The sequence below is a fragment of the Emys orbicularis genome, chromosome 10, assembly GCF_028017835.1.
Source record: "Emys orbicularis isolate rEmyOrb1 chromosome 10, rEmyOrb1.hap1, whole genome shotgun sequence".
Lineage (NCBI taxonomy): Eukaryota > Metazoa > Chordata > Testudines > Emydidae > Emys > Emys orbicularis.
The window spans coordinates 8847985-8870269 of record NC_088692.1 but is presented as its reverse complement, the minus strand read 5'-3'; the positions used below and the strand labels follow the sequence as shown (position 1 = coordinate 8870269).

Below are 22285 nucleotides of genomic sequence, written 5' to 3'. Positions count from 1 at the left end.
AGACTGAATGCCTTTGTTCCTCTTGAAGGGCTTGGCAGCCAGACAGGAAGACACCTCCACCCACCAGCTCAGTGTTTTGTGGTGCTTCATCTTTAGAAGTTGTAGAAATCCGGTTTCTCTGCTGAGAAGTTGAAGGTTTGTCTTTCTTGGTCAGATTCTGGTTGCAGGTTTGGATTCTCCTAGAGAAAGACAGATACTCATCAGCTGAACGATAGTGGCAGTAGCAGTTCATTGGGATTGCTGAGGCCCAAGTTTCTGCCCTCTTGTTGCTCTTCTAAAATCTGGGAAGTACTCAGAGGAGGTCTAAGCTGCAGCTGGGAGCAAACCTCCCAGCCCGAGTAGTCAGACACTCACACTGGCTTCACTCAATCTAGTACACCAAAAATAGCGATTGCAGCTTGCCATTCTAGCTCCGATCCAAGAGGTTGGATGGGCCTGTGAGGTCAAGCTGCTGCCTGAGCTTGCTTCCAGCTGCAGTGTGGACATATCAGGGGCAGTTAGCTAAGGGTGTTTCATGCAGTGGAGACTGGCCATTTGACTTGACTAAGTGACTAATTTCTTATAGCAGTGGAATGCTTAGATCAGTCGTCTCACTGGCAGTGCCAAGACAACTGGGGACTAGTTCAGATGCTGTTCCAACCCATCTAGTACTGCACAAAGCAGGGATAGCCTAGGCCTCCTGTATTGATTGTGTCGATGGGCTGACAGTCACAGCTACAGGTCAAGTGTCTCACAGAAGCATTGCAGTAGAGTCAGTGTTTACTCAAGTTCTGATCACTGCTGTTACAGCCTGACTGTTTCTTTGTAAGGGATATCTCAGTCTTTGCCTTCTTCCTGTGACCCCAAATCCTTCAAGGTTGGGGTCAGCTACTCAGAACACACGAGGCTTCCCTACAAGTATCAGGATTTTAAAAGGAAACACTCTGCAGGATTTTAACAATAGTTTCTAGACCTTAGGATTTGGGATATGAACATCCTACCAATATAGCACCTATAGATTTTAGGTAGGGTCTGGTCCCACTGTGCTTGGGTACCATATAGACTAGTATGAGAAGCCCTGCTCAAAAAGCTTGTCATTTAAAGGTGCCCCAATTCATCTCGATGAGTGTTTGCTCTTAAGCCTAATGATATTATGAACACATTTCAGATACTTTAGCAGCACAGCTATGCTCTGTGCATGCACAAGTGCTGCAACTGCAGTTATGGTAAGTCATAGGGGCACATGAGCTGCTAGACAGGGTTAAGTGCCCTGTCTCATTTCCCCCTGCCCAAATGCAACAGTAACCATAACTTTAGAGTTACTGCACAAGGCCAGTGTTCTAAACTTAACCTTTGATAGAGGGAGATTTGTGGTGAATTAACAGGATTTGATCTTCTACCTATAGGGCTAGCAGCTTGACAAGAGTGCTCAATTAGAGTAGGATGTTTAGTCTAGCCTTCCATTCATGCCAATAAATTAGCTAAGCTTTAAATAAGTAAAGCCTATTTACATTTGCAGTTCATATAAATCCTTGAATCATTCCAACAGCTGTCATTTGGAGATAGCCAAAAAGGAACTCCAGCAGCAAGATAGGATCTGGTTGACTTTGTTGGGCATCAACTCAACCTAACTTAAGTCTTGACCTTCTGGAGTCCAGATTAGTAACGGATACCTGTGAACTGAATGATGGCACAGTCTGAGGCTAATAAACTGCAGAAACTCAAGATTGTTTCAGGGTCCTGAAAGCCTGGATGGAGAGACCTGGCAGAAGATACTATTCAGAGATCACATGTGATAACTGTTCTCCCCATGCTACCACTTGGAAGTAGTTGAGACAGTCCACATACCTCACTAGCGAAGTATCTCTCTATGAGACCTAAGGCAGCTTGATAAACCATGGTATTATTATGGGTTTGCAGTGCTTCAATTTTCTCCAGGCCACCAAGTTCTTCCACTAGAAAGCACAGCTTTTCTGTCTCTTCCAGCTTCTCAGCTGCCTGTGGAGATTGGGAGAAGGAGCAAGGAGATTAGATAGCACCAGCTGCCATAGGTGCCTTCTTGACATACTGAAAAAATAATTTAACTCCATCAGATGGCACCTTGTTCTGGGACTATCCATTGAATCCCCACTCCTGCACACCGAAGTGTTGTAGAGAGTCAAAGCCTGCATGCAGGTATGCCGTTTGTGAGCTACAAGCTCTCCAGTTGGATCCTGCAGTGCTACAAGAATGAGGCCTGAAGCTCAGGTATTTACAAAATTAAACCACACAATAAGTACTTGGCTCCAAGGGATTTAGTTACAAGCCTCTGGGACCAGTTGTTGATCTTAAGTGGTTAACCTCAGTGCTTTTATTTAAATATTAAGATTTAGGTTTTCAAGAACTCTTTACTTCTGTGCTGTTAGACAGCACGTCAATAGGAGTTTATTTCCAGAGGGGGCCAATATTTACACAGGACATGGTTGTAGTGTCATACTAGCTTGTTTCATCCTCTTAAGGAAGAAAGAGCTGCAAGCAGAAATCCAAGCTTCGTTTCTCTTAGCATGGCTTTTAACTTTATCTAAGTCAGCTCACGTTTTTGGTATTTAGTAGTTATTTTGGGGCAACACTTGCCTTCTACTGCCTACAGCCTATTGCAAGGGTAGGGCCAATACTGGTGATCCATGTGCACAGGCAAGTGTGACCCTAGTGCATACAAGTTTGGTGGTTTTTCCTTTTGGGGGGCCTCACTTACAAAAAAGCAAGACCACTGGAAGTGAAGGTCTTACCAGGAAGAGATTTGAAATTGTATCAAGGATGACCAGGATGGTTTTGCCATCTCTGGCAGAGAGCAGATTGAGCAGAGGTTTAAGGACCCCATACTGGACAAGTTCCACCACTTGCTGTACAGTGCCTCCTGTTGTGAAGTTGGCTACTGCCCACACGGCCTCTTTCTGAGCTTTAAATTCTCCCTGCAAGAGAGATGCGTGTTAGAACTTGGAGATCCATTCACCTATATCTATAAAAAATGTAACAAGTGGAAAAGGACTAGACAGTTTCCTTGATACGCTGGTTGCTTAAGCACTCTGTTCTCAGGAGTCAGCTTAATTCAAGAATTAAGCAAAGCTTTGTAGAGGTGACACATGGGGGCATATAGGGTCATGCTGCTTCCCCCCCCCCCACCCCCATTTGCTGCTTGGCTTTTACTGAGCATGGTCAGTAACACTGCTTAAGCCAGCTGCCCTCTGTCTCCCCACCCACAACTATCACTAGGCACAAGTCATCTGACACTTGTGATGTCTGTATGGAAGAGGTTGGTCATAGGGAAAGAGTACCTGCATGCTTCTATGAGGGGCGTGCAAGAAAAGCGTGCAGCTCCCTTGCAGTTTTAAGGCACATGAAACAGGCCAGAGTACCTCAAGAGGAGTAGTAGCATGTGCCGTTCCTCCTAGTCCAAACAAAGTCTCAGACTAGAAGTGGGAAGCATGGAGCTTTTAACAACTCACTGCTTTTGCAGTAGCGGTAATCCCAGCGCCACACATCACCCACACTGCTTCTCCCGTACCTTATCCAGCAGCTCCACCAAGGGAAGTAGCAGCCCACAGGTGATGAGTTGCTGGATCTGATGGCAAGGTCCTGCTGCAATGTTACTGAGAGTCCATGCTGCCTCCTTCTGTATAGTTGGCTTTGGGTGTTGCAAGAGCTGTGGCAGGACGGTCAACACACCTGCATCGATGGCCATCTGGGTCTGCTCATCGGTCCCAGTGACTACGTTCCCAATAGCACGTAGAGCAGGGGTCTAGGTAGAGAGAAATGATTCACTCCCTGAATGAGCGAGATGAGGAGACTGTCTTTGGCAGGTACCCCAGACTTAGTCACCCAAGAAGCAGAACTAGTCTAACAAGTGTTTCCCCTCAACATTGGTCTTTCCCTTACTGACCAGTAGAAAAGTTCATTCATGCTGCTGGCCCCTGCAGCCATAACCTAACTAGTGCACAACTCTGGTGTCCTACTTTTAAGACAAGTCCCACTTTCAGAGGAAGTTGGCTTGTTAAATCTTTAGGTCATGAACCATAAGCCAGCAAGACCAGGGTGCTGGATCAGCAGCAGAGCTACCTCTGCAATCTAGGGAGCAGGACAATCCCATTATGGTGGACAAGGATACCTTTGTTTCCCTCCCAGCTCCAGCATGCTTCCAATTCCAGTCCTAGAAGGGAGGAGTCTTGCTTTTTAGGTTTCCCTTTGTAGCACTGAATTGTGCCTTTGTGGAGGAGTGAGGTTCATGAAAGAATAAGTATTTCTTGCCATAGCCCATGTGTTCTACCTACCACAACACTTAATTCTGGACTGGCCATGAGTTCCACCAGCCTCGGGAGAATCCCAGTCTCCACCACCACATGGATGCGATCATTGGACCCATCAGTCAGGTAGGATACAGCCCAGCAAGTGTCAGAGAGGATGTCCTTATCTTCATGTTTCAGTAGGCGAATGAGCACTGGCAGGATCTGTCTCACTGCCTCAAGGGGTGGGTAAGGGTTCTTGTTCCTGCAGAGGTTTGACAGCGTCCATGTTATATTTCGCAGGAACCCAACCTGAAACACAAGGGAGGATGTTCTCATACAAGACTGAGAATCTGCAAAGTTAAGGCCAGGGAAAGGAAGCACTCTAGAAGTGGTGCATTTGCCCCATTTAATAGCATTTCCTCGTGAGTTAGAGGGGAACAGCAAAGAGTCAGCGTAGGGGAATCCTGCAAAGCCAGTGGCAACTTTCTGTGAAGTTTGAGGTGGGGGGAGGGGGGAGAGAAAGGATAAGATGGGAGGTGAGTTAATAGGGTGCCCTCATCAGAGATGAGGTATGAGTAAGAAGGCAGTCTCCTTTCCCCCCTCCGCCCCCCCCCATGATAAATTGCTACCTGGTGAGAAGTCTCTCAAACAAATACCTGGTGGCATGACAAACTGATACTAAAACAATAAGTGAGATTTTTAAACTAGAGCTGTTTGGCATGTTACAAGTTAAATGCCAGTTTCCAAGGCAAGCATTTGCTGGACCTTTGGGACCAAGATTATGAAGTAATCCCATACGGAGTTCGGAGCTGGAGTGGTTGGTTTTTCAGCATGGCTGATCTAACGTACAGTGCACGGAGGCTATGAACAGGGCCAGCTCTAGGCACCAGCAAAACAAGCTGGTGCTTGGGGTGGCACATTTTTAGGGGTGGCATGGCCGGCGCCAGAATGCTGCCCCTAAAAATGTGCCCCGGCCACCCTAGCTCACCTCCGCTGCCGCTCGCGCGCCGCTACTTGCCCTCCCTCCCAGGCTCAAACCTGGGAGGGAGGGGGAGATCCCAAGTGGCCGCAGCACGCGAAACACTTGTTTCGCACGCCACTGCTCCCCCTCCCTCCCAGGCTTGAGAGCCTGGGGGAAGGAGGCAGGGCTGGGGATTTAGGGAAGGGGCGGAGTTGAGGCAGGGCCAGGGGTGGGGTAATTAAAAAATGGGGGGGGGGCGGTGGCCAAAATTGTTTTTGCTTTGGGCGGCAAAAATCCTAGAGCCGGCCCTGGCTATGAATAGCTAGTGCTGTGCAGACCATATTCATCACAGCAGGAGGGAAGCACAGACTTTCTGAAGGACAGCAACATCTGGGTTCACAAAGAGTTGCATCTACCATATTATGTTTTCAATACACAACTAAGCTATCCATGCTGTTCCCTGGGAGGAGTATGCGAGTACATCTAGGAATGCAGCAGCAAGAGACAGAAAAATACAGAAAGAACTAGGAGCATCTAAGGCAGGGCTTCTCAAACTGGGGGTCATGACCCTTCAGGGGGTTGCAAAGTTATTATGTGGGGGGTTGCGAGCTGTCAGCCTCCACCTCAAACCCCGTTTCATCTGCAGCATTTATAGTAGTGTTAAATATAAACAAGTGTTTAATTTGTATGGGGAGGCTGCACACAGAGGCTTGCTATGTGAAAGGCGTCACCAATACAAAAGTTTGAGAACCACTGATCTAAGGGAAGGACATTGCTTAACACTGCCCTAAATTGCCCCTCCTCTACCCAGAAGTGCATGGCAGGCTCTCCTGCCTCTATTCTACCCATAGGAAAGGACAATATAGACATCAGTGCCCTACGGACACCCCACCCTAGGCATCCATGCAGGTCACTAGGCCCAGCCCTCACCCTGCCATTTCCCAGGGAGCATCTTATACAAAGCCTCAGCCCTTCCTGGGAGGAGAGGAGCCCCAGAGACACATTTATCATCTCAGGAACCCTCAGCAGGGTCAGACTAAGCAGTTCATCCAAGGAAGAAAGTATTAGACACGTATGTAGTAAGGATCTGGACTGGTGAATCTAGTGGATCACTCACATGGGTTTGCAGATAAAGTGATGTATAATACACCTGCATCGCCAACCTCCCCCTCCCCCCATTATGCTTTGTTTTGTGTTTAGAGCCAAGATTTTAAATTCTTTGGGGTAGGGACCAGTAACTGGTTTTGAAGCATCTAACATTGACTCAAGTACTAGCCAGGAGGCACACCAGACCCTGCATTACTTCTCTCCTTCACTCCTCCCCATAAGCAGCTTCTGTTTTACGGGGTACAGGTTAATCTTGCTGCTTCTTAGAGAGACCAGATATCCTGATTTTATAGGGACAGTCCTGATTTTTGGGTCTCTTATATAGGCTCCTATTACCCCCACCCCCGTCCTGATTTTTCACATTTGCTGTCTGGTCATGCTACTGCTTCTTGTTCTCCTCTCCCTCCCCCCCGTCCTCCATCCTTTTGGGAGTGACAATTCAGCATCTTACCACTTTATCTAGTTCTGACAGTTGTTTGCTACTGAGCACTAGACAAGTGGAAAGGTTTAAAAGAGGATGAGACCCAGAGTGGAAAGGTTCCTTAGATCTAGGTGCAGGGGGACCAGCTTGCTACATCTACACATTTGCCACCATTAGACAGCCAAATCAGCATGGACAGGTGAAAGCGGTCAGATCTTTGTTAGTTTGTATCCAGTGGGTTTCCAATTAGCCAATCACAAACCATTAACTATATACAGGACAAGATCTCCTTTTCTTCCAGCCCCTCCAACTGTTTTATCCCAAGAGCAGAGCCCATCCCACCTTTACACAAATGGGTTAACATTTGGCTTTGTTACAAGTGATTAGTAGTCACAGTTCAGCAATTAGTCAAGTGATTAACAGCTACTAATTCAAGAAGTTGGAATATTTACAGGAGTAGAAGGCGACACCAGGGCCAACAGAGGAGGAATCACATTGTTGTGGATAAGGGAGTCTCTGTACATGGGGCCATCACCTGTATGGAGAAGAGCAGAATGGTTTGTTTACAGTTGTCTTATCTAGCAGCCAGACTACTTCCTGATGTGTTAAAGAACAGAATTACAACAAGTAGTGTCTACACTTGCAGCCACCAGTAGGTGATGAGGTGGTTTATTTTTGGTAGGCAAACTAGAGCCATAAAGTATTGTTTGTTTTCAATTGGTGAGGATTGAGTGGCCAGACAGTTTTCCCCTCATGCAAACTGAATTTTAAGAAAAATCAAAACCATACTCTTTGGCAAGAAAGGCGTGTTAGACGAGGCAGATATGGAGGGAGAAAGAGAATAAAGACTGAGTACTCTGCCTTCATAACAAGAATTTAAGGTCTCGGTAAGGTTTGTTCTTCAGCACACAGATGCTGGCTGGGTTTGCCTATACCACAAGGTTAAGTAGATGGATTTATTGGTCCTTATTATACCCCAGGCTTTATCTTATCTTGAGAAGTCTAGATATCTAGTTCCCATTAAGGCTAGAGGGCATGAGATTATTGCCAAGGCAACAGTGATCACAAGGCAAAAATCTGGAGGCATTCCAAAGGAGAGCCCTTGCACAGGTCACCATTTTGTGAAAGCTAGAGAGCGCCTCTTACCTGCTATGTTACCCAGTGCCCACACAGACTGTTCACTGATATGCATGTGTGGAGAAGACAAGAGGGCTACGAAGGCTGGGACAGCACCTGCCTCCACAACGGCTCTTGTCTGGTCAGATGTTCCAGAAGCAATGTTAGTCAGGGCCCACGCGGCTTCGAACTGCAAGGTAACGTTATCGTTACGGCTCAAGAATTCCACCAGTTTGGGAATAATCCCTGCTTCAATAATCTGATTGAGAGGTGGGTTCCTCTGCCGGGACAGCATCCTCCTGTGGGGGACAGACAGGAAATGGCATCTCAGAGTAAGTTCTCCCTTTTCACTCAGTCAGTGGGAAATGATGAACCACAATCCTATATGAATCTGAACTATAGCTAGATGGACCCTGGAGTGTTTTACACAGCAAGTAGACAAGCTCTGTAGCTCTCACTATAGGAAAACTGAATTCAGCATCTAGTTTAGGCAAATCCTACAGTAGTTATTGTGTATTCAAGAGTTAGTCTTCTACAAAAACTGTAGTCACATGGGTCTTCAGGAGGTCACGGTGGCAGCAATATCATTGTTTGCCTATGGCTCAGAGCAGTGGCAACCAGAGAAAGCATGTTAACAAGAGCAGTAATACTTCCTCTTCCCTGTTTTGAGATTATTGCTTTTTTGGGGTGGGGGGTCCTTTAGAAGACTTGTTTTCTGGTACAGTCTGCTACTTTGACTACCTACAGCTTGTTGATATTTTGCCTGGGACACTCAAGAGCCAATTGCAGGTCAGCTCTGCCATGCACCTGGAAGACTGGCCTTCTTCCTTGAAGGGGTCAGTCACATCTAGTTTTCAAGTTGTTTTAGTTATGTGCACAAGTTGGGCCCAGTAGAGGCCAAGTTTGTCACTTGTGAAGCAAATGCATTTGAATCAGTCTCCAGAGGAGCGAGGTTATTGCACTGCCCATCATAACCACCACAGGACCTTTAGGAAGGCTCTTGAGGTACATCTACACAGCAATTAAAAACCCCACAGTTGGTTCATGCCAGTTTGCAGGGCTCTGGCTAAGGGGCTGTTTAACTGTGGTGCAGACGTTCAGGCTTGGGCTGCAGCCTGACCTTTGGGACCCTCCCACTTCAGGCTCCTGTGAACATCTACACGGCAATTAACAACAGCCCCTTAGCCCAAGCCCTGCAAGCCCAGGCCAGCCACAGGTTTTTAACTGCAGTATAGAGGTGTCCTAGTCATTCTGGCAGACATGTCAGATACCCTTGTCTAGGGAGTTGAGTCAGCAAAAGAAGCCAGGAGGAGCCTTCAATGAGTGGTGGCAGCCACAGCAACCCCCCTGCCTTCTGAAGGCCAAGGTGGGAGGCTGCATGTGGCCTGAAGGAAGAGTTGCACCTCAAACAGGCCTAACCCTGTCGAGGAGAGGAGACACTTAACCAGCTGTGTTCCTTCACAGTGCTTGTCCCCTCAGACATTAAAGTCTGTTCTTAAACTGTTCTAACCTGAGCTTCAGACATTGGTTGGTTTCTTCCCCCCACCCCAATCACTCACACAGGACAGGAAACATCCCTTTCCCCACCCATGAGTTAGCAAGGAAGCACCCCTACCTCTACACAGGCTAATGTTTGAGTTGCCTCATGTTTTGGATTCTGGCTTTTGTACCCTTGCCCCTTTCCCTTCCATTGTTTCAGGTACTTTCATGCTTCCCCTCCCCCCCTCCCCCCCATTGCTGCAGTATTTGAATGCCTCAATCGGATTTCTTCTCTTGCTCACAATTGTATTGTGAAGTACCATTATCCCCATTTTACAGGTGGGAAACTGAGGCAGAGACAAAGCAACTTGCCCAAGGTCAGACAGGAAGTCTGGTGAAGTAGGGACTTCAACACATGTCTAGTCCTATGCCAATACCCTAACCACTGGACAATCCATCCTCTCTAGTCCTTCAATTAGGTCTGCAGTAAAACTCTTGAGCAGGGAACAGGTCTGTAGCACATCTGGGCACTACATCAATATTTGTATTCTATTGCACAGAAAGAACTGTTACAACATACCTGGCTGTCTGAGTAGCCTTCAGATGAAGCTCAGGATTGTTCCCATTCACAGCTTGAACTATTTCCTCCAAGGAGAGCTGAGCAGTCTGTCATGGAGAAAGGAGACTCAGTCAGACAAGGTAAGCCAAGACTCAGAATTCATCTTTGTAGTCAACTAGAAGCCTAGGCCCAATCTGCCACCATTGCATGTCTAAACAATATCCATCCTTTATGCAATGCAGTTTCAGGATGAGGCAGAGGAAGAAAGTCCATGAAAACCTCAGATGTAAGGGATCCCTTGTGCCAGGCAGGAATAAGGCCGCAAGTTCTGAAAGTTTGTTGAGAATGTTCCAGGGTAGGCAGACTATCAGCTATCACATTGCATTCACTGCTCAAGTAGCCAGCTTGGGTTCTTGCCAGTTCTATCTTCTAACAGGAAGTCTAACATACACCATTGGAAGAGGTTTTCAGACATCCCCTTTCTAGTTTATTTTGGATAGTCTTCCTGTAGAACTGAGTCACTTAAATAGACTTGTTAGTGTTCACTGCAACATCCGAGCAGCTCACAGAGTGGCTAGCAACTATGTCACTAGCCAAGTTAGCCTGGCCATAGAGTCTAGCAGCTAGCATGGTTTTTGCACAGCAGTGCACTGTACTCACTGCATTCTTTTTCTCTTGTTCTGGAGAAAGACTCTCTCCCATGGAAGAGAAAGAAATGTTCCTTCGTTTTAGGATCTGTTCATCTTTCTTGGCCTTTCGAAGTTCTACATTAACCTCCATCCTCTGGCGTCTCATCGCCTAGGAAGGAAGAGTGCCATATGTTACAAGCGGTTTTGTGAGTATCAGCTCTGAAGATGGATGTTTCATAGCACTGCACACATTATTTCTCTAGGAAGTGATCTGACTTCTATCCCAAGTTTAGTCTTCAAGTGTTCTGCTCAGATTTCCTGTTTGACTTACTTAAGCTTTGTAGCTTCACAAATATTGTGACAAAGTCTTGCACATGACAGATTGTAGGTGCCAATCATTATTGGGGGTAGGGGATTGTGGCAAGTTTTGAGTTATGCTGCAAGACCAAAAAATGGGCATCTTGTAATGATCTGCCATTGGACAGGATGCTACCTTTACAACTGCTCTGATGACTAGGAGAGTAGATGATATTCCTCTGGTAAATGCTTTAGTGCTATCCTAGAGAAATAAAGGTAAACCATCAGATTCACAGATTACAAGGCCAGAAGGGTCCACTGTGTTCATCTAGTCTGACCTCCTGTATAATTAAGCTTGGAAAGAGGACATTTACAGACAAAAATGTAAATTTCACCATCCACACACAAACCAGTGGAAAAAAATCAACTGAAAATTAGACAGGCCAAGAAAGAAGTGCGCTATTTGAGAAATTCTAGTTTGATTTTAAGAATATTTACTTTGTATATTTTGACATGTGATGCAGACAATTTGTGCTTAAAGCTTTCTGAATCTCAAAACCCGTCATTAAATAATTGTCTGACAGCCCCCGATGATTTCTTGAAACTGAATGTTTAAAGTTAAAAATGCTTAAAACCAAACAGCAATATTCTCAGTCAATCATAAAAGAAATAAAAAGTGAATTCTGCAAGGCTTATTTATAAGCCAGGACATAGAACTTCAAAATAGTTCCTGGAGCACATATCTTTTAGAAAAGACATCCAGTCACCAGCGATGGGGAATACATCAATATCCATGGTAATTTGTTCCAGTGGTTAATTACCCTCACTGTTAAATTTACACTATTTCCAGTCTGAATTTGTCTAACTAACTTCCAGCCATTGGATCATGTTACACCTTTCTCTGGTAGCTTGAAGAGCCCATTATTAAATCTTGGTTCCCCATGTAGGTACTAATCAAATCACCCCATAACTTTCTCTTTGTTAAACTAAAGAGACTGAGCACCTTGAGTCAATTATAAGGCAGGTTTTTCTAATCATTTAGTTGTTCTCATGGCTCTTCTCTGAGCCCTCTCCAATTTATCAACATCCGTCTTGAATTGTGGGCACCAGAAGTGGAGCTAGTATTCCAGTGCCAGAGGTAAAATAATCTTACAATACAGAAGTAAAATAATCTTACTCCTACATGCAATTCTGCTGTTTATGTACCCAAGAATCACATTAGCCATTTTGGTGACAGCATAGCCCTGGGAGCTCATGTTCAGCTGATTATCCACCACAACTCTCAAATCTTTTTCAGAGTCACTGCTTCCCAGGATCAACTCCCCCATTCTGTAAATACAGCCTACATTCTTTGCACCTAGATGTATACATTTAGCTATATTAAAGACATGGTTTGCTTGCGCCCAGTTTACCAAGCAATCCAGATCACGATCAGAAATCTGCCCTTGTCATTATTTATGAAGGACAGCTTTTGGCTTGCAGCCTTACACATCCTAAAGGGGAAGGGCAGCTTCGTTTAGACATGTTAGAAATAGCTAATTTATTGGCATAGATGTTATTTTCATTTCACTAGGAAACTCCAGACAGTCTTAAGAGGCCTTGTTCTGATGTTTCCCCTCTCTCAAGGCTGTCACAACTCTGTCTACACTGGCACTTCCCATCAATACGTTTTGATAAAGCCATCCTCCCTGTCAGTCCCCCCTTTAGGGCATTCCCGACACCAGGGTAGTCAGACTGTTTTGTGATCAGTGTCGGATTTGTAGGTGCACCAGAGAACAGTTATCCTCTCTAAGAGAACGCTTCACTGCAGCCATGTACAAGCGTTTGGCTCCACTTGAGTGTTATTTCAGACTGATTGTCTTTGTCTCAATCAAGTACAACTATTCCCAAAGCAGTGGGTCCAGACTGCTTTGTTATACTGCTGTAACTAACCTCCCTTTTGAATCAGAGGCCGTGCATCACTGCACTTTTTCAAGGTAAGTGCAAAGCATTCTGGGCAGACATCCCCTGGTACGGTGATCCACCACCAGGCTCATGAGTTCTGGGATTTTTTCCCTCACTGTATGGGGGAACACCTACTGGAAGCCACTGGAATTTGAGGACTTGGTCAAACCAATGCCCATGATTCCTCTCCTGTCATCCCACAGGGGGCATGGCTGCTATAATTTGTATGTGACTGTGTGAGAGCTCTCCAAAGGAGGGCACACCTGGCTGCACACCAGCATTTAATCAGGGCAATGACATCTGGACAAGATGACCCAGGACCAGTAGGGCACACAGAGGTAAACTGACAGGCCCACCCAGGTGGGCACTAATGCAGTGTGGGATAGCAGTGGGAGGACTGCCAGACGCAGAATAGCTAATTCAAAATGAGGATGCATTCAGACCAACCTTATTCCAGGGCAACTCCTTCCAAATTAGAGAGTCTATCTGCAGCCAAAATGGATTAATTAAAGCAGAATGGGATGTTGTAATTAAACATGTGGATGCAAGGCAGTTTATCCTAAAGCAATTCAGGTTAATCTAAGATAGCTTTCAAGTTTACGCAAGCCCCTACAAATATTTTCCTTACCCCAGGATGTTTTTATTTTAAAACTCGGCAGGACTTTTAAAGGTTTGTCAACTTGAGATGTCGCCAGCTGGAGAAAGTTGCGTCAGTTATGAAACCTGCCCCCAAATCCTCTGTCAGTTTGCATTTTTTCCTACTTTTTAAAGGGTTTTCCTCAGTTTCTGTACAAGAGGACCACAGAGGAAGTGCTAGAGAACACTGTTCCAACTGAATAAAACCCAGATCCATCTCTCAAATTCTATATTATATGTAATCTTTTCCAAGTCTTGACCCCCATGCAGATAACTTTTTGTAATTTTGTTTTGAGGGCCGTGTAAAACTCAAACAAAAAACCCCCAAGCCATGCAAGACACAGTTTTAGTGCTAGCTTCAAGTGTTTCAGCTGCACAAAATTATGACAGATACCATTAAGCTTCAGTTTGACAGACCTGAAAAGCAAAATCTCTGCCTTTTACAAGTGTCGAGAGCCAGCTTTCTGCCCCAGTGATTTCTTACCAAGTTTTAGTTTCTCTTTTGTAGTTTAAAAAGAGATCTTGTTCTTTCAAGCTCAAGGCACGTTTTCTTCCTGCTGTATTAAGGCTTGTCTACACGTACAGTGCTGCAGCTGTAGTGGTGCAGTTGTGCCACTGTAGTGCTTAGTGAAGATGCCACCTATGCTGACAGGAGATGGGTTTCTCCTGTCTGCCTAAGTAACCCATCTTCTCAAGAAGCTGTCTATACCACGGATTTGTTTGGTATAACTACATCACTCAGGGACATGAAGCAACGTAGTTATATTGACGTAAGTTCAAAGTATAGATCAATAGTTCTCAGCCTATTTACTATTGTGGGCCACATATGTAGCTCTCTGGTTTATATGGGCTACAGCCACACAATATATATACTACCTGTATGGCCCTGAGGATGTCACATGGGCCACAGCTGCATGCTTAGCAGGCCACAAGCGGCCCACAGGTTGAGAACCTCTGGTGTAGGCCAAGCCTAAATCTCATGTTATATGCTTTATCATATTCTGAAAGATACTGTTTAGACCACTTACGGTCAACATTTTCAATTTCTGTGCCATAAGGGAAAACACCTTGTGAGGAATCATGCATACACACCAATTTGGTCAGGACACTGATTGGTTGGGGACCTCCATACTTACAGCTGTATCTTTGCCTTTATTTTTAAACTTTTTCATCCTCTCATCTTGCTCGTTTGTGGTAGGCATCTTTTCAGCTGTTTGTTGAGCGAGTTCAAAGCTTCAGCTGCAGATAGGATTTGAGACAGAACAGATTAAGTTTCAGTGATTAGTTAGTTTCACTGCAACTAGCCGGCAAGCTCCACTTACAGGGTTTAACTTGGTCTAAAGGGAGAGGCTGCACCTAGCACAGGTATGGGCTGTGAACATACATGTTCCAGTGTCCAAAGTCTAGTGCTCCAAACAGCTTTGTCCCCAGCACATACACTCTACTGCATCAACGTTTGGGCACAAGTTTGTTTTCTGGACAGGAAGGACCATTTAAGGCTCATGCTCTGGAGCATGGGCTATCCTGGCAGTTAGCCAGACCTGAGTCATTTAGAATACTAACAAAAACCCCAGTGACTAACACTAGGCCATTGAAGTTACATTTGTCACTAAGCACAGATCTGCTCTGTGACAAGAACCCAGACATGTCCCAAGAGGTTTTTGTAGCCATTACTTGATACTGTAGCTTCTGCCTCAGTCTCTTTAGTTTAAGAACATTCAAAGGGAGGGAGGGATAGCTCAGTGGTTTGAGCATTGGCCTGCTAAACCCAGGGTTGTGAGTTCAATCCTTGAGGGGGCCACTTAGGGATCTGGGGCAAAATCAGTACTTGGTCCTGCTAGAGAAGGCAGGGGCTGGACTCGATGACCTTTCAAGGTCCCTTCCAGTTCTAGGAGATAGGATATCTCCATTAATTTATTTATTTAAAGCTGGAGAGGGATGCAAGAGAGTCCATGATGTTGAAAGCGCTGACTTAAGGGGTAGCTATGAAGAGACTGAATATGTGCAAGCCTACTTTCTTACACCACCAGGTAACCTGTACTGTTACAGGTAGAGAGGTGGCCTAGTTATTCCTATTTTCCCAGATACATTTGTTATTATACCGCCATCAACAGCCAGTAAGTGACTCAGATTTAAGTATTTTTCCAGATCAGAATTTGCACTAAGAAGCCTTCCCCATCACAAAACTGTGGTTACAAGTGTTTGGTTATTTTAAAGACCACACAATGGTCAATGTTAGCCATAACTACAGACAAACTCAGATGCATACTACTGGGGAAAGCACATGGTACACACCACCAGCTGGTTTATTTCACAGGGGTGGATGTTGCAGGTGACCGAACAGCCCAAGAAGTTTAGTAAAGGACAAGCAAGGCAAGTTTACACGTCAACAGCAGTCCTGGGGTATTACCAGCATTAAAATCACAGATGCAACTGATCTGTTAGAAGCAAGGTCTTTCTAAACATGCTAGTGTAGCAGTTATACACACACACACACATTCTTGTTCTTATCTTTTTACATTCACCATCAGGCATGGGATATATTGCCCAAGCCTTTTGGAGAGGATATCCTGAAAGTGTTGGCCCTTTGAGGCACGAGCACCCTCCGTACCCTCCGATCGGAGGGGGCCCTACAAGGAAGGGGCCCCCTGAAAGTGGCAAAATAAATACCGCATTCCAGTTTCTGCATTGTAAGGGGCCCCGCCCGGACATATGTTCGGAGGGGGCCACGTTCTTTGTTGCTACGGCCCTGCTTCCCACTTAAGGCACCATTTAAAGCAATTTATGCTCAACAGTTGCATGAGAAGCCAGATACGGCTACTAGTAGCCAAATCCACAAGTACATACCAGCCAGCTACCCACCAGGATGAAAAACTCTTGCCTAGTCATTCTACCAGCATGCAGCAGGGAGAGGAAGAGGCCAGTCAACTCCATAGGCTTCACACACCCCTGCTTTAGGGCTGGATTTAAGCTGTAACTTGCATGCACATAGGGGAGGACAGTTTACTGATCAAACCCTTTGTTTCTGGCTGTACCACTAACAGAATAGACCTTTCACCCATCAACTCATCTATTGGATTTCTGCATTTCTCTGAAAATTGTAACAGACTTGCACAGGGGGAGAGCTCAGTCTAACAGGATTTGAGATGAGGACGGGAGACTAAATGCTGCTGCTTCTTCCCAGAGGAAGATTTTAAACGTCCATTGAAACAACTCATGAAAGCCTCCCTCAGGAGGAGCCTCTTCTAGTACTAACCAGTCCACTACTGCCAGAGAGACCTAGCAGGTGGGTAACCTGCCTAGGACTCCTGCCTTCCCAGCAAGGGCAGAAAAGTGACCTGCCCCCAGCAGCTGGGGGGAGAAGGGAGCAGCCTACAGCCTCTGCAAGCATTTACATCAGGCGAGCCACAAGCTTCACCCCTTGCACAGCCAGAGAGCAGCTCTGCAGAGCCTGGCCTCCTACCCAAGCAAGGAGGCTACCCCACTGCGCCCCAGCAGCACGCCTCTCCCCCCCAGCTGGAGGGGGCTGCAGGCTGAAAAAACAAGCGTCAGTGGAAGCAGCGAGCGACCACTCCAGCCGGCGCAGGGACTCCAGCTACAGCCCGTCTGCTGCACCAGCTGTTCAACACAGGCCCCCTCCCAGCGGCGACGGGCCGGCTACCCCCTGTACCTGCTCAGCCCCTGGCTCTGTGCAAAGACTTCACCTAAAGCAGCGGCCTGAGGATGGCACTTTAATCTCCCGCGGATCTGTGTCGCCTCGCTGATTGGCTCTTTCCTGGAGCCGCCCCGCCCCCGTAATTACTTAACATTCTTTTGCCATAGCAACGCCCGACTCCACCTTCACAAGGCTGCAGGGGAGGTGTAGCAATCATCCTGTCCCCCCCCCCGAGGATTGCGGAGGGTCCGCAGCCACGGGCTCTGCTCCACACAGTCTCGCGTCAGGGGCTTGGCTTGGCTGTTTCAGTTGCCCCTGGGGTGGGGCTTTTCATCCCCAACACATCAGTGTCTCTCCCCACCCTTTGCCATGCGCCATGTTACACCAAAGCTAGGGCCCAGCCAGCCCAGTACTAACAGACCTCGGGCACTACTAGCATCGCGCCAGAAGCAGGTATTTTCCAGTCCCTGCAGGCAGGCTACATTGTGCATTAACTGTTCTGCTGGGGTGCTGGGATTTGCTTGACTAGGAGGGGCAAGGAGCGTGTTTAAAGTGCAGACAAAAACCAGCTGGGAAAATTTGGGAAATGGCCCTTCCCCACATGAACGTGATATGAAACTGTTCTCACATGGAGTGCTGGGGCAACTTCCCCCTTGCCCTGGCTGAACAAGGGTGGAAAGGAGCAAGCCGGGGGCAGGCACTGTGTTACCCAGCTCTACATCTCCACAATCCCCATAATACAAGGAAAGGAAGAGGCAGTCTGAGGCTAAAGGGGACCATGTTCAGACCAGTACAGAGAGAGGGGCTGCGTGTGAGCGGGAGAAATGGCACAGGCAGCAACCTGGGAACTGGCTGTGCAGGGAAGGCCGGGTGGCAAGGAGCCCAGGAGGAAGGACTGAAAAATTGGGAGCTAGGCAGGGAAGCTGCCTGTTGCCAGCAGTGGCCTGCATGCAGGTGGCATGGGCATGACTGTGTATATGCAGCAGGTGGATGGCATGGAGGGAACCCCAATGAGACCCCATTACCTTTATACCTTGTTAGTGGGGTGCCTATAGGAGGTAGGTGAGGAACCATTAGGTTGCTCTTTTCTTGAGTAATTGTCCCTTTCAGTTTCCAGTAGCCCTAGAAAAGTGACCTTCTGTGACTCAAAATGGAAGTTGATCTCCACCCGAAGGCAAGGACCTGGTGTTTATAGTGCCTATCATGCTTGCCTCCTTGCCTGGTAGCAGACATTCAGAGGGGACTGAAATACCACAGCCCTCAAACCTATGACTTGCTCTGGTCAGTCAGGGGAGGCCTCCTTTTAAATAGCCAGCTACCAACAGCCCTTTGTTACGGGCCCCAGAAAGCCTGCTTTGTGTTCCCTCTGCTTGGTGTACAGGAGCGGCAAGCACTGGGCAGAAGTGACAGCCATCCACGATGCAGGGGGTTGTTACAGACAGAGAACATTCATGTTAACTTCAGCTGAATCAAGAAACACACAAGGGGCAAAAGGACCAGTGTTTGCTAAATGTGTATGGGACTCAGCTGAGAGTTTAAAATATTTAATTAAAATCTACTTTTAAACCACGTAACATCTTTTCCTGGGAGAGAGAAGTTCATTGAGCCGTGTTGCTCCCAGGGTATGAGAGACAAAGTGGGTGAGGTAATATCTCGTGTTGGGGAAAGAGACAAGCTTTGGAACTACAGAGCCCTTCTCAGTAAGTTGGGCAGGATGCCTGGGGATTGCTTCCAGTCAGAAGACTAGACCCAATGAGTTTTAGGGATGAGGTAGCAACATTGGAGTCAGTGGGTAACCCTCCTGGGAGTAAGGGTCTTGCATGGGTGTAACCTGGAGCAGAATTTGGCCCCACGTGTCCAGTTAATTACATATACTGAGAACCTTTTCAAGGAAACATCTGTAAACTACAGGGAATACCTATATGTGCTCATGTACAGCATATTAAGGCTGCCTGGAATCCCAGGTTCAAATCCCAGGAAGGGTCATTTTAGCCGTTCCTCCCCAGGCAGATGAAACGAGATCTAAGCAGGTTACTGCACTGGGGGGGCGGGTCTTTCAGATGAGCCCTTCCAAATGGAAGCCTGCTCTTTGTGGACATTAAAGATCCCACAGCACTTTCCATAACATCAGTGTTACGTGTCAAGTGGTTGCACTCTGTCCTTCCTTTAGCCTTGGTTCCATGAGAAAATAGCACCAATGTAACTTAAATTAGTTTTGAATCTGATTTACTCAAACTGGTGCAAAGGACAATGTGGACCCTTTTATTTTACTTTCAGAGTGGCTCGTCATGGTTTAGCTTCAGTCAGTTCCCAATTGGTGCAAGCTAACCCGCAATATGTCTGGTTTACAGGGAAATAGGAGGGTCCACACAACTTTTTCCACTAGTTTAACTAAAGGGGTTTAAACTCACGCCTTAAGTTAAACTGATGCGACTTTCTCATGACAAGTAACAGAGGTGGGCACTGGGAAATGGCTCCTTTAGCCTTGAAGACTCTGACTTTCTCTTGGCAGGAAATGAGGCTTTAGAATGTGAATAAGTGAAGAGGCCGTGAGGAAGTTTATTGTTATTCTGCGCTCCTCTTTCTCTTGGTGCTTTTCCTTTTCCTGCACACCTGCCAGGCACAATCAGACCCATCCTGTGTAGTGCTCCGTGACTGCCAGCACAGAAAAAGAGAGCAAGCGAGACAGTGTGCCCAAGTTCACTAAATAAAGCACCCCCCCAGCTTTGCTTAATTCCTGGACCGCATCCTTGCCAATAGTGTTGAATGTCAAGCCCAGAAGCAGGAACAAAAAGAGCCGGGTTAATGTCAGCCTCTGTGGAGAACGTGGGGAAGATCAATATTGGCCAAATGGGAAAGGGCAAGATCGATAGAGATGTTTTATTTTCAAACTTAATCGGAGGGTATCACAACTAATGGAGAGTAAGAAAGATAAAACCATAAGTCGACAAGACAGTGGCCCTTTAGCTCAGCCATGTGTGCTCAGGCTGAAAACCCACATCTTGACAGGTACGCAAAAGCGAGAAGTCTACCCTGGTGCCAGGGTTTCTGTATCCCAAGCAGGTGGATCTGATCAGACGGAAGAGAAAATATATATAGGTTTGTTCATTTCCTGCATCTCAGAGGAAATAGCTCAATTGTACAGTAGGTTTTTTTCCCCTGCCAGCTTTTTGTCAGGCATTCATATGCCAGTACTGTAGATTGGTTAGATCACCACTGACAACAGCTTTGAAAACATCGTTTTTTAAGCCTGAAGATAAAAGTCTGCTTCCCCCCTCCCCGCCCCCTCCATCTTTTCATGTCTTTTTAATAGGCTTCCCGACGTTGCTGCATGCAATGAAAGATGCTACTGGTGAAAGACGTCAATATGCAGGATCCCTGCAGTGGGGTCGGACAAGTCATGCAATTGTTGCCCTGGCATCGTCGTGTGAGGTTGTTCTTTGGAGCAGGTGTTCAGAGCGATCCTTCTGCAAAATGAAACCTCACCTGGTGAAGAGAGGGACAAAGAGGAGTCCTACAAAGCTAGTCATCCTCTGCATTCAAATGGGGTATCTTGCACTAGATTCTAATCCAGCCCATTAAGTTAACATCAGCAGCTTCATTATTATTATTATTATTAATTACAGTGGCACCTAGAGTCCCCACCCAAGATTGGAGCTGGCCCTGTGGTGCTAGGTGCTGTACATATGCTTAGAATCATAGAATATCAGGGTTGGAAGGGACCTCAGGAGGTTATCTAGTCCAACCCCCTGCTCAAAGCAGGACCAATCCCCAGACAGATTTTTGCCCCAGATCCCTAAAAGGCCCCCTCAAGGATTGAACTCACAACCCTGGGTTAGGAAGCAGACTCCTAAAAAGTCCCCACAATTTGCCAAGCAGCGTGACAATGTGCATGTGAGGGGAAAGTGTTCAGCTCTGATAAAACAGGCAAATGCAGAAGAAGTCATTGAGTGCCATGGTTCCCCTTGGTACGGATGACACACTCAGGGACCCAAGCCAAGAGATACGCCAGTCACAAAGTGATGAATCAGATGCTGAGAAGAGTGCTTTGCTGTTGGGACAGCTGCAACCGCATTTCAGTTCTGTTGCTAGGGAGGGCAGGGGAAACTATGAGCCCTATCCACCCTTATGCACATGAGTAGCCCCATTGGCCCCAGTTGGGCTGTGAATGAGAGTCAGGGTGGCAGGATTAGGCCTGTAAATTGAACATATTGTATGTGGGTTTATCAGTAAAGATGTTCTGGTTCACAATGCTAATTTACTAGTCCCTACCAACTCCCCAGTCAGCCGAAGAATCACACAAATGGTGGCCTTCACACCCCCAGCCTTCAACTTCATTTCACCTACTATTATTATTCCTGTAGCACCTAGTGTCAGGCGACCTGGACGTGGGCAGTCTAGCCTAGTGGTGAGTGCGAGCATCAGGTCTAAGGGTTAGAGAAGGCGTCAGGAACCGAGCATCAGAAACCAGGGGCTAGGGTCAGAGCTGGAGACTGGAGTCAGGCACTGGGTACCACGGCCAACGGTCAAGCTGGAGTCCCCTAGAGCAAGCAGGATAACAGGCAAGGTGGGGTCTCAGGCAGGGACAAGAGTAGTGACAATAATGTGCTTCAGAGCTGCTTTGCTGGCCCCTCCAGTTGATCAGACAAGCCTGCTGCAAGCCATGGATTGCCTGGAAACTAGCTCTGTTGCAGGCCCTGATTTCTGACACCTAGCGTCCCATTGTGCTAGGCCCCATACAAACACCTAGGAAGAGATAGCCCTGGCTCCAAACAGCTTACCATCTATATAAACAGGTCAGAGGAAAGCTAGGAGAAAGGAAGTGCTGTTATCCCCATTTTACTGATGGGGGATTGAGGCACCAGGAAGATTAAGAGACTTGCCCAAGGTCACTCAGGCAGTCTGTGGCAGAGCTAAGCATTGAACCCCAATTTCCTGAGTCCAGTGCCTCAATCACAAGACTGTCTTTTCCCTCCCATTGAGCTCTCTTTGGGGTGGGCTCATGGCCAGGGGTGTGTGCACAACAGGAGGGGATCAAAATCACCGCCAAAATTGTTTAAAACTTTTCATCTGCATGGCTATGGACTTAAACCCTCTCCCCAAACAATTTGGACAATAAATGCTCCAACCTGAAAGCCCTGACTACAAAGGAGAAGAACAGATGAAACTGAAGCTGAATGAAAAATCTCCGGTGGTATTTGACGGGTTACATTACATTTCATGAATACCAACAACTTTAC

At 46.7% G+C, this 22285-nt stretch overlaps 1 protein-coding gene across 1 annotated transcript; it reads right to left on the bottom strand.

Annotated features, from left to right (window-relative positions):
- Nucleotides 1-92: 92 nt before the first annotated feature.
- On the bottom strand, nucleotides 93-14592 carry KPNA7 (karyopherin subunit alpha 7). Its single transcript, XM_065411676.1, has 10 exons — nucleotides 14527-14592; nucleotides 10545-10682; nucleotides 9906-9991; nucleotides 7877-8145; nucleotides 7183-7265; nucleotides 4287-4550; nucleotides 3524-3757; nucleotides 2748-2930; nucleotides 1828-1977; nucleotides 93-179 (listed from the first exon to the last, which is right to left on the bottom strand). Exons 1-10 carry the CDS (start codon nucleotides 14590-14592, stop codon nucleotides 93-95), a joined length of 1560 nt encoding a protein of 519 aa, XP_065267748.1.
- Between the last annotated feature and the right edge of the window lie 7693 nt (nucleotides 14593-22285).

What these genes read in the sequence shown, in the direction of transcription:
- KPNA7 (XM_065411676.1), bottom strand. Translation starts at nt 14,592, where the DNA reads ATGCCTACCACAAACGAGCAAGATGAGAGGATGAAAAAGTTTAAAAAT. An exon ending in ATAAAGGCAAAGATACAGCT is followed by an intron (nt 10,683 to 14,526) that starts GTAAGTATGGAG and finishes CTTCCTTCCTAG; the next exon opens with GCGATGAGACGCCAGAGGAT. An exon ending in TGGTGGAGCTGCTGGATAAG is followed by an intron (nt 2,931 to 3,523) that starts GTACGGGAGAAG and finishes TCTCTCTTGCAG; the next exon opens with GGAGAATTTAAAGCTCAGAA.